This window comes from Crocodylus porosus, unplaced genomic scaffold (assembly GCF_001723895.1).
Source record: "Crocodylus porosus isolate Cpor-Errol unplaced genomic scaffold, CroPor_comp1, whole genome shotgun sequence".
Lineage (NCBI taxonomy): Eukaryota > Metazoa > Chordata > Crocodylia > Crocodylidae > Crocodylus > Crocodylus porosus.
Window position 1 is genome coordinate 10,227,406 of NW_017728948.1, and position 12,429 is coordinate 10,239,834.

At 41.1% G+C, this 12,429-nt stretch overlaps 1 protein-coding gene across 1 annotated transcript in view; it reads left to right on the forward strand.

Moving 5' to 3' along the window:
* Positions 1–12,429, forward strand: part of IMMT (inner membrane mitochondrial protein) — a 45,412-nt gene that overhangs the window by 541 nt on the left and 32,442 nt on the right. Inside the window, exons 2-6 of the mRNA XM_019552660.1 lie at positions 4,891–4,964; positions 5,744–5,933; positions 9,062–9,185; positions 9,887–10,024; positions 11,566–11,673. Of these exons, the coding sequence (XP_019408205.1) occupies positions 4,891–4,964; positions 5,744–5,933; positions 9,062–9,185; positions 9,887–10,024; positions 11,566–11,673 (634 nt within the window). The remainder of the gene's footprint in view (positions 1–4,890; positions 4,965–5,743; positions 5,934–9,061; positions 9,186–9,886; positions 10,025–11,565; positions 11,674–12,429) is intronic.

Consider the following 12,429-nt stretch of genomic DNA (forward strand, 5'->3'; position numbering starts at 1 on the left):
GATCAGGATCTGGGAGCGGAGGCGGCACAAGCACTGCGGGGGTGGGGAGAGTCCGACCCCACAGGAGTCGAGGGACACTAAAAATACCTGAGTGGCTGGACTCCTTCATGGCTCTGGAAGGACATGACCTCGCCTGCTTGTGACTTCCTGCCACTTCCGTTCTCCTGCTTCTGCTCCCAGTGCCACAGACAGACCAGTTATGACCTTGGAGCCATGAAAAGGCCCTGTGTCTCAGCGTCTGCCTCTTTATGTCATAACCTCTGCTGGCCCCAGGGCCCTTGTCTCTTGGGAAACGCTGAAGTGTCCTATAAATAGCAGAACTCCTAACGTGTGAGAGCTGCTTCTGTTTGAGGTCGTGAGTTTTTTTTAAAGCATAGCCTTATGTCCTGTCACTAGCCCTGCCATCTCCATTCCTGTACAGGTACTCCTCACTGAACGTCGTCCCTGTTAATGGCGCTTCGTTATTGCGTCGCTAATCTATTACAGAACGTATGCGTTTAAAGTTGTGCGGTGTTCAGTTGTAATGTTGTTTGGCCACTGCCTGCTAGGAGGTAACTACTGTGACATGATTGGATTCGCTTAACATCCTTTTGCTTGAAGTCACATTTTTCAAGAATTTATCTACGACGTTAAGCAAGGAGTAGCTGTGACTTAATTCTCAAGGAGCCTGACCCCTACTGCCAGTGGTGGGGGGACAGTACAGGGACCTGGCTGTCTTGGCCAACTTTTGGAACAATATTTCTCTGTGACAGCCAACTGAAAATAATTTCTGGAGCTTTGACCTTGTCTCTCATTGGGAGATTTTAGGAGCTTGGTGCTTTTTCTTTTTAAAGCTGTCTTTTAAATTTTTGTCCAGGGATCTTAAGCCTGTGTAGATTAGACAAGTGTTTGATTTCAGTGTCATGCATCTTTCATTATAGAAGCATATAAACTGTACTGTCCTGGGGTTTTGCTGCATTCTGCTGTGTACATTAGGGTCTTCCAACCGCAGAGCTCAGCAACGACCAAAACAACCGCTATCAGGGGTACGATGGCTTCATAGTTCACGTGTAACTGCTTCAGAGCTGGCCAGCTGTTTTACTGCAGCAGCTCTTTGTTGCTGTGTAAGGCTGCAGAGTTCTCCGTGCCAAGTCATCTGACAACTTTTAAGGGGCAAGGCTTGTAAGCTGTGGAAAGTTTGAGCTGTGAGGTGGGAATATAGAATGACTCTGAGGCTGCTGGATGTATTTCAGGAGTCTTAAAACACACACACCCTTCCTTTCTGGTCCTGAGGTTTTTGGGTGAATTTTTACCAATTTTGGAAAGTCAGGGTTGAACTGCTGTAGGGCTGGAAAATGGGGCTATATTCTGGAATATGGGTGTGTAAATCATCTCAGGGTTGCAAGTGGCCTTCCCATTTATTTTGTTACTTTATTTTGTTCTTAGAGATGAAGTTTGAAGGGAGATGGCCTCCACCTCCTTGGCTTCAGAGGGGGTGCTACTACAGATGCCAGAAGCGCATGGCATATTTGTAGCACTTTCCTGCTTGTTTCCTGAGTCACTCTCCTTCCTAGAATATAAATATTAGATAAGGTCTGAAGATGCTTTGGACTTTAGACATTGTACTGTGCAAATAAAGACAACTGCTGCCTTGCAGAGATAATCAAAAAATAAACAGCTTTTTTGGGGGGTGGGGGGTGGGTTGGTTGGTTGGCTTTTTTTTTTTGTTTTGTTTTGTTTTTTAAATGGCCCAGGAACTAAAGGCAGACTGTTGGATGGAAGGGTTTTAATTCTAGAAGCTGTTAGGGCAGTCGTATGTAATTGTGGTCTCTACTCAAGAGGTCCTAGCTTAGTGGGTATATTGTTGGGTAATATGGAACATGTTTTTGAAAGCGTATATCAGTTCCTGTGTATTTTACTTTTTGCAATAAGCAGATGATGTGTGTTAATGGCTGGTTCATGAATTTGCTCCCTTTGGTCTGAATTGTAAAATAAAGCCTTAATATCTTCTTAGTTATCATTTGGCATGCCCTAGGGCAGTAAGAGCCAATTTTTTGGCAGGCTTGCCACAAATTTAAGCCCTTGTATTTTCCCCAAGAATCACACTGATCTCTGCCTCCTTCCCGATCTGCTGCTCTGCTCCCACCTCTGATCTGCTGTGTGCCAACACACGGAGGCTCCCCATGCCATTTATGGCACTCATGATGCAGGTTAGTCACCTCTGCCCTAGAGAATGATGCAGATTGATGGAGCTGTGCTGTCAGTTCAATTCTGTACCAAAAGGCATTTTTGTATCTTGGCTCCTGTAAGCAGAAATAAAACGTGTTGTTCTTGACTCAGGAAATGACAACAAACAACCAGAAAGAAGCTTTTTGAAGTCTGTGGAGAGACTATCATGTGTCAATTTAGATTTCCTGTTGTTTTACGGCAGTGAAATAGTGGAACAAGAGATTAACTAGTGACTTTATGAATTATTAATCTAGACTCGATGTAGTAACTGTTGGTCAACTGGACAAAAGAGCACAAAGCATTTTGTGAAACAGTGCCACTGTTACTTGTCCTTGCAAAGGTGTGTTGTTCAAAAGCAGATGAGGGGCAGTCTCTGTTTACCAAAACACTTCAGCATTGTTTGAGTAGGGAAGGTTTGCCTGGCTTCCACCTTTTCTTTACCTCTGCTTCATCTTTTAAGGGCAGTCAGTAAAGTCTTGTCCAAGTTAAGACTATGTCAGGTTGTCCCACCAGTGTACTGCCACCAGTGGGAGCACTGATAGTGGGCTGGTTGCAATAATTTCTACGGTGCAGTTGTCTGGGTCAGCTCTGAGCTGTAACTACTGCTAATACAGTGTTGTAACAATTGCCAAAAGAACCCAACTCAAGGTAATAGCAGATCTAAAGCTGTGTAAAAAGAGAGAAACTAGTTTTCCTACCTGTGTGCAAGATTCTGGAACGTTGTTTATCATGAAAATGTACAAACAGGTGTATTTCATTACTATATCTCCTTTGTATCTGGACCCGACTCACTGGGAGGTTCAAGTAGGCACATTGTTATCTGTTCCTGGTGAGCATGTCTAAATTCCAGCTGCGTGCTGCAGGCCAAAGTTGTGATTGTTATGTGTAGACCAACAATTCTCAACCAAGGTGTTGCAATATCCTGGGGTCCACTGAGATCCTTTCAAGGGTGCTGCACAATGTTAGCGCTGTTAGATGTACAAACATGGTTCACAAGATAAACACAGATTTTCAAATAGGAATCCATAGTGTTAAAAACCTTCTGACCTTTGGTGTGTTTTGTGAGTTTTTTGCAACAGAATAATTGCTCTATTCTTATTTCTGTTGTCAAAAAAAAGAAATGAATGAACATGAAGGACTGGAGTTTTCTGAATCATGTGGCATCTTTGTAAAAGCAGGGGTGGGCAAAATGTGTCCTGTAGGGCCCTAAAAATTTTTGAAAATGAATATTTATCTGCCCCTGGCTACTTGTCATGTGGCCCTTAGTGGCTTGCCAAAACTCAGTAAGCGGCCCTCTGCCTGAAATAATTGCCTGCCCCTGATATAAAGTGATAAATGGAAAAGCCTCTTCAAGTAGTAACTGCTAAAAGAAATAATGACAAGTATTGTGTTTATAAAGGGTCAACACCTGATGGGTTTCCTTTCTGATGACTTCAATCATAAATTGTGTTTCCTGACTGCCTCGTCATACACCATAAACTTCATTTATGTCTGCAGCTAAGTTATTCTTTATAAAGAAGCTTTGCCCAAGTAAGAAACCTGTATTTCCTGTCACTGGGCCCATAGATTTCTGTTGCTAATTAAAAGGAGTTGGCTGCAGTTTTGGGAACAATAAGAAATCAGTGCATTGTGTTCCTGATTCATGTTCTACCCTATCTGAAGAATTATGGGACTAATATCATAACAGAGTAAAGATATCTTAAACCATGAATTTATTTCAAAGTATAAATGATCAAAATAGAACTTCTTTTTCTTGGTTACATTTCTGAGGATGTAAAGCTTGCCTCATGTCTAAACTAAATGGGGAGAGAAAGTGTTATCCTTTGACCTGCATGCTTCACGCAAGTCCTGTACTTTTCCATTAGATATTAATTTCTTTGTCTTTTGTTAGAACTGCTAAGAGGGACAAGGTCTTTTTCTGATGACTTGGTTGGGCTGGTTTAACTGATCTTTCCTGTTAGCGTTTTCATAGTCAAAGGAAATGTAATGGCAATGAGGACTTGACATAATACCATTGCAAGCTTTATTACCTAGCTTATTAAAAGCTGAATCTAGCTTCTTGTTACTAAAACTCTAATTGTTCATAAAGGGACTGGCTTTCAATATAGCTCTTCTAAGAAGATGGTAGCTTTGGCCCACAATCTAGAGTTTTACTGAACATTTATAGAAATGATTTTTCCTTTAAAAGCAAATGAAAATCACTTGAAGATTTAGACATTGCTTGTCACTGTCTGCATCTTAAGTTATTGTTGAGTTATGCTGATGCATCAGAATCCTGAAGTGAAACAGCTAGTCCAGTTGTACTATCCAAAGTGAAGGGCAAAATAGAATCAGGCAGCAAAAATGGAGGAGGAGATTCTTTTCCCCGCCTCCCCCCTAAATCATTTTGATTTTTAATAGTTTATACTATTGGTAATATAAGTCAAAGTTTTTACTTGCAAGGGTTTTTTTTTTTTTTTGTTAATTTGGAAGTGATTGTAACTTCATTAGAGTAGACTCTTTTTATTAGGGAAAACTAAATCTTGTTTTGATGTTGCTTGTTTTTTTCTACACCTCTTACTGATGCATTTTATATGTTCCCCAGAACATATCTTTTTATGAGATTTGAATTAGGTTGAAAGTAGAACATTAAAGACTTTTAAAATAAATTGCATGCAATATTTGATTCTTGCCTTTCTTTAGAATTGCCGGTGTGGTAGATCTTCATTCCGTCCGTCACAGCTGTGCCGTGGATATGCAACATCGGGAGACTCGGGGTATGTAGTGTTTCATAGGCAGTATTGACACTTCTGTTGGTCTAATTCGGGAACAGTAAGTTAGCTTGCAATTTCCCTTAGCATGGACTTAAAATTAGAAATATTAAAAGTGCATATGCTTTGATCCACCAGGTTTCAGGCAAAGCCACATCAAAGGGGTCAGTGGCTGGATGGGAGTTGACCAAGAAGAGTGAGGTGGTTAATCAGGAGTTTTCTGGCTTTGGCTCCTCCTGAACTGGTGCCCCAGTATGGACTCTGGTGCTGGAGGAGCAATCATTCAGATAAAATTTGAAACCAATCTTAAACTTCTGTGGCAAACTGATCCCAATTTTGGGTGAAGAACTCTCTTGAAAAGTTGACTCTTAAGAGTCTGTTAGCTGGTTGCTCACGGCTGTAAATAATGTGGAAAGTTGCAGCCCCAGATATCTTTCTTAGCGTTATAACATAGCTCTTTATAAGCTACAGACTTCAATTTGCTTGAGAACGCTTGCTTCTGTTGTGCCTCTTCTTTCTGAAGCAGATTTTATGAAGTTCAGAGTGGCAATATTGTGACTGTTTGACTGAATTTCAACTTAGCAACATCAATTTAGATTTGCTTAGAGGGGCTAGAATTGTTGTGAACACTGAATACTTATAGGCCTTATTTTTTTCAAAAGGGCTAGTTTTCAGAGCTAAACTAACAATTTAAAGTCTATGCAGTTTTAATCTCAGAAATGATTTGCCATATGCTTGGCTTGACTTTTACCTAAAGAAGTCTCAATCTTATTTCTTTTCTCCAGTGTTTCTGCAGGCAAAATCATTGGGGCAAGTGTTTTGGTTGCGGGTGGAGGAGTTGGTGGTACTGTGCTGTATGCTAATTATGATCCACGTTTCCGGGAGAATGTAGAAAAGACCATTCCATACTCTGATAAACTATTTGAGGTGGCACTTGGTCCTGCCCCGTATAGTGTACCAACGCCAAAGAAACCGGTAAGTTTACAGAGTATTCTTTTTTGATGAACGCTTTTACAAAACCATTTGCTGTGTTTTGCAGACTCCAAATGACACTTAGTTCAGTATATGTTAGAGCCTGGACATATGAAAGCAGCATACTTTAGAAAAAAAATCATTGTATGTTCCTGTTTATCTTTGAAAAAAGGAAGGCACTTTATGGATCTGAAATTAAATAAGTATATAATAAAAGCTGAGTCAAAGTAATTGGTAAGTCAGTAGAAGAGAATATGAAATAGGAAATTGTTTGTTCCTTATCTTATAATTAAATAGAGTTTTGCACTACTCTTTACATGTTAACTTGATTCAACAGTCTCAAGGGAATTTTGGTATATGGATTCTAAAAGCCTGTTTTTATTTGACATGTAAGATGTCATGTGGCTGTATTTTTGTGTCTGATCATAAATGATCTGCAGAAGGTAGAGGGGGTAGTAAAAGATGGCATACTGATGACATTTCCATTTCTATTCCTGAACATGTAATATAGTTAACCTTGGAAGTATAGTTAAGAAATATGCTAGACCAGCCTGATTTAGTGTGAGGAGAACTGAACATTTTAGAAATTTATTAAACATAGGAGGGAGAGAGAACAACAGATTGTGTGTCGTATTCCAGGGTTCTTGTTTTCTCTTAAAAATCCAAAATTTTCTGATTTAAAACCCCAAAATACATGTTTTTCTGCAATTAAAATGAAGCACAGCTATATATCTAGGTATCAGTTGAATGCAATATTTTATTAATATATTTACAATGTTAAAGCTATTTGGAATCCTACCAGTACCGTAATCATTATAATACAATTAATTCTAAATACCTATATATTTTGACATCTGATTTTTGTCTTTTATCATGGAAAATCAGAGCTCCCCTGTCCCAGTCACTCTCCGGGACACACCTCTAACTGTGGCTGTCATCTGGGTTTTGGGGAAATATTATTAACTGTAGTGTCAGTATCTGACAGAAGTGACAGAAACCTGACTGTCACTTGTCTAATAATGCATTATAAGCTAAATAGTCTCATTAACTTACCTTCAGCCACTAAGAAGTTGGGCAGCTTTGCAATCTCATACCCTGCAGGGGCCGCATCACTGTGGGCATCAGGCCCCCCCCGCAATGCTCCCTTCCTGCTGCACAGAGGATGTGTAGGCTCTGTGCTTGCCTGCTTCATGACTGCCCTGACTTACCTAAATAAAGAGTCTGATAATTTCTCCCATTCATTCTTGAATGGGGAATGGGTGGAGGAACATGGTAGAACCTTGTAGCCACCTGCCCTTTGAAGCAGATGAGCTCAGTACTAACTTCCAGCTCCTTTTAAAGAGAAATCAGTGCAGCTGTTCATAGGCCAGAATTCATAGCCATAGCAGTTACAGCCTGTGGTCAGTGGTGAAATAACCGTTGATACCTGACTTTTAGATCTATTATCTATTATCGTGAAGTCATCTACCAGTAAAATGATTGTATTCTTCCTCTCGTGAAACTTAGAGAATATCGTGTTTCTTCATCCTCATGATCTTCATATCCTACTCAGAAAAAAGGGCTCTGAGGGATAATTAGTAAGATTCTTAATATCAAGTGAGCAAGGATGTAGTGTTACCCTTGGCGCTCTACATTTTGAAGGGCAAGATTTAACATTTTCCATCAGAACAGGCTTGATAACTTTTTTTTAGTGCTGATTGTGATATGGGCAGAACTCTAACTTGGAGATAGTAGCCAGAAGATCCCTTAGAATTTCTCTTGGACATCAGTGAGTGTCTGGCCTAAACTCAGAGCCCCTTGGTTGTCTTCTACTCCTCCTCTGCCAAAATGGATGTCCTCCCATCAAGGCAGTTTGCCGTGAAGTAGAATATTGAAGTAAACTGAAGATTTCTTTCAGGGGAAAAACATGTGATTTTATTTCTGAGTGGAAATTGTCTGGTTTAATTAACCATGAAGAAAGACTTAATCTAGTTGTAGCTTGGCAGAGTGACCGCTAAGGGAGGACATTGACTAGAAGTGCATAAAGACTGTAAGTGGCAACAGGGAGAAGAATTGTTTTGTTTTTGAGACTGTGCTGTTAAAGTTAAACTTTTCTTTTCAGTTTGATCTTGTTAAGCTGAATGTCTCAAAGAAGTTTTAAGGGATGGGTTAGCAAACTATGAATTACTCTGTGTGGAAGTCTGCATTATCTAATGCTGTGTGAGAGCCACTGGACTGTTTTATTACTGTATTTAGTGTCTGCAAACTGTCTACATTGGGGGGTGTCAAACTCCTCTCGGTTGGATCTGTACTTCAAGGTGTCTTGCTGGCTGGATGTGTGTGTGGGGGTTAAGACAGTGGTCACTTGTCCCCCTGTCCCATCTTTTCCCATACCACGGATATGCATATGCCCCTGCTTGCCTTCCCTCCCACCCTTAGGAGCATTCTGGGCCCTGCGAAATGGCTCCATGGGCTGGATCTTTGACCCCCATTATATACATTAGTTCTCTTCATTCTGCTAAGCTCCTTAGAGTACATCCAATGTTTGGTGAGGCAGATTGTTCAAATTTCTATATATCAGTATTATTGGAGGAAGTAGGCTGTTGTGTATACTTCTCTGAATGAGTCAGCCTCGAAGATTAGGGTCTGCCCTGCCCTCTCTTCTGTCTAAATTTACTATGTAAAATGATTTACCATGGAAAATGAGGTCATTATGCAGTCAAGGCTATAACCAGAAAATTTAAACACATTTTGTTCTTAATTCTAGTAACATTTTGGATTATTTAGAAAATCTGATCTGCCATTCTCTGGTGTAACTTTTGTCAAGTAGTAACAATCTGCTTGCTCCTATACAGCATTGCTTTTTCTTTTCCTTTTTTTAATATTGCCTCGAAGAGTGGCCACTGCCACCGCTCCCCTCCTGCCAAATTTCCAAGCCCTGACAATTTTTACACCTGCATGTGTACACTCTCCCTTCTTGGGCATAAGAATGAGGTATGCCACCAATTGTAATCCAGAAAAAGTGTGCCCCAGGTATCAAAAGTTTGGGAAACACTGTTTTAGAGTATAAAGTCTTTATATACTGTCAGAGTCTATAATTATTTAAATATTACTTTTTTTGAAGAAATCCTATTTGTTTGTTCATTTTCAAGATACAACCTGGTGCTCTGAAAATCTCCTCTGTAACAGAGGTAATGAAAGAATCAAATCTGCCCGGTACCAAATCCCAGAAAAGTAAAACAGAAGCTCCTGCAACTTTAGGGGAACAAAAAGAAGGTAACTGTGAATAAGTGTATATTAAGATGGCCTTTAATCTGAAGGGAAGAACAAGAGTTTTTTTTATATACATTTCACACTGCCTTATTAGGTGGTGAAGCTGTTCATAGCTATTCAGACTGGTGTTTTGTATATTGTTTATATTATATTTGTTATAAGAGATTTAACTATTACAGTGTTGGGGAAATTTGCCCATAGCTGTTATATCCTCTTTTTTTTGATTTTTTTTTTTTTAAACAAGCTAATGCAAATCCAGAAATTCCACGTAAATCTAGGAGTTGAACAGCCAGGCACTTCAATTGGCTGGACTGTGTGGCTTGTACCAGTGTTCAGTAAGGAGTTTGATTTTTGGATTCTTGTTTCTTACTTCTAGAGTTTTCATCAGGTGCAAGAGGCTTAGTGTGGACAAATTGCCAAGTTCCTTTAAAGTTGGGTCAAGCAAAATTCGTCTATTAAGTTCTATTCGTTCTTTCTACTGTCCCTCACCTTAACTGAAATTGGGTGGGATTAGGGTCTGGTTGTCTTCTACCATTTATGATCCTCACCTTGTGGGAGTACATGGCTTATTTACTCCTGATATGGAAGGTTCTCGCTGCATAAGAAATAGTACTGTACATGGAGTTATCTACATGATAAAAAGCATGTAAGTGAAGATATGTAGGATACTATTTGTCTTTAACCACTTCTGTTTGTATATACAGCAAGCTCAGAAGTAGCTCAGATCATTTCTGCAGCAGGTGAAGCTGTGTCAATCCCCGCGCCAGGTATGCAGGATGAAGAGAGTGGAAAAGATCATGTGCATGAACACCATGAAGGAAAACACAAACCTGCTGCACCAGGTGCTTAAATGATTTAGATATTTTTCAGATCTAGGGACTTGATCCTGTCTGCCTCCTTCATACTGCACCTCGCCAACCTCAGTGGGTGTTCTGCATGCTAAACGACTGCAAGATTGAGTCCAGTGACATGTGTAAACTCAAGTCCTTTGATAAAAGATTTCTGGGCAAAATCTGAACTGTGCACAGGCCACTCAGTCTCTGATTGGTGTCTTCCTAGTCAGAATTGCGCTTGGCTGACTGTTCAAGGCCTCAGTGAAGAGGCATTACTTATGATATTATAAAAGACACAATAGCACCTGTACATTGGTAGTACTTTCAGTTTTTCTAAATAAGGCATTTTATTGGTTTTATACAACAACAGATAATGCCCAGAGTAAATGAATATGCACCACCTACTGTTAGAGTTAGTGTGAGCATTAATAGACAACCTGGCCTTGTGCTTGACAGAGGAGGACTGGGAGCCAAGAGATTTGGGCTGTCCTCTCAGCTCTTCTGTAGACTTCAGGCTTTCAGAAACTTCTTTAGGTCATAACCTTTTGAATGTTCACTTTGAACGTGTTTGAGTTGGGATAAACAGCCTTTCAGACTGCATCCAGATGAGCATAGACATGCAGCATGTGATGTTGCAGACTTGTCTGCAGCACCACACGCTGCACATGCAGGCATTCCCCTGCAATGCCACCTTGCAGTGCGGGGGGAGTTATTTTGACCCTGGGAGATCCTGGGGTCAAAGAACCCACGCTGGAAAGAAGTGGAGTAGTACATGTGGCAGCAGCACATGCTCCCCAAAACCAGAACTTGTCTGGCTGGAACCATCCTCTGGCTGCCACTCAGGTTTCCTGCTGTGGCTGCAGCCCTGGGAGACTCCCAGGACCCCAGGTAAGGCTGCTGAGACCAGCACAGTTGCTTCCTCATGTCAAAGGAGTCGTGCTGGCCATTCCCTGGGGGCAAGTAGCAGCGGCACAAGTTGTGCTGCTGCTACTTGTCCCGAGGAAACAAATGGTCTGTAGTCATCTGGAAGTGCCCTTAGAGCGGGAAAGCAGAATACCGCTCCATTTCACTATATGCTTCTTCTCTGTGCTCAGTCAGAGAGCTTCTTCTCTGTGGTCAGCCAGGCTAAGGGCTCAGCCTGAAGTTTTCCACTGTGCTAACAGAGCACACACAAAAATGTTCTTGTCTATCATATCAGAGTTCATGTTTAGCTTGCTAAGAGTTTCTTAGCACTCATCCTTGCCCTGCTTTGCTTTAACACTGTAATCGGACCATTCCTATGTTGTGGTTTGTTTTGTTTTTTTCCTGTTGTTGTATGATGTCTATACATTTATCCAGGACTTTAAGAAGAGTTAGGGTCAACCACAGTAACTCTTGTGGGCAGGGGTGAAGGGTACAAGTTTGCTGGATGGTTTGCAGAGTTTGTTTTTTGTAAAGTGCAGCTCCCAGTGTTAGTCTCAAAAGGAAATAGCAAAATTACTTGCCATGGAGTAGCCATTCTGATTCTTCATTAAATCTTTTCTGTTTTCCCTTTCCTTGCTTCTGAATAGGTGAAGAGTGTGCATGTGAAGACTCCCATGCTCTAAAAGAACGACCACCAGAGGAGGTTGCAGCCCGGCTTGCACACCAAGATAAAGTGGAACAAGAGAAGATTTCAGGTATGTTATGTAATGTCTTATGGGTGGGAATTGAGCTGTAGTATAAAATATCTTATAGGCAAATGAATACAAAGATGAATTTGTCTGCTCTGGCTTGTGGTCTGTTTTGGTAAAATTGGTAATATCCTACTCATGGTGGTTGGAGATAAACTTAAGTCACGGTCAGGTTTGAGGAACTTGGTGGGATACTGGGAATAACCAGCATATCTGGGGCTAGAAAACTTATTTACTTGCAGAATGCCCTTTTATAATTGGTCTTACTCCTGTTTGTAGCTCCTTGAAGGTAGTTAGGATTGTTGATCAAAAGCAGACCATGTGTGGGTTACAACTGAAGACCCAGCTAGTTCAGCCTGTTCCCATAGCTGCAGGAGGGTTTTACCAGAGCTTCTACTCAAAACAGCAAGGGTAAAGGAGAGTAAAAAGGACTTATTTCAGCTTTTTGGACTGTAACTTCATAGTTTCATAGTTGGTAGGGTCGGAAGGGACCTGAGCAGATCATCAAGTCTGACCCCCTGCCATGGCAGGAAAGACTACTGGGGTCAAAAAACCCCAGCAAGGTGTTCATCTAGCCTCCTTTTAAAGACCCCAGATCAGCAGGTATTGGGGGAGTCCCTGTTCCCCCGTGTGCTGCCAGGAGTGACCAGGAATAACGGTCACAAGCTGGCGGAGGGTAGGTTTAGATTAGATATTAGGAGGCGCTACTTCACAGTCAGGGCGGCTAGGGCCTGGAACCGGCTTCCAGGGGAAGTGGTGCAG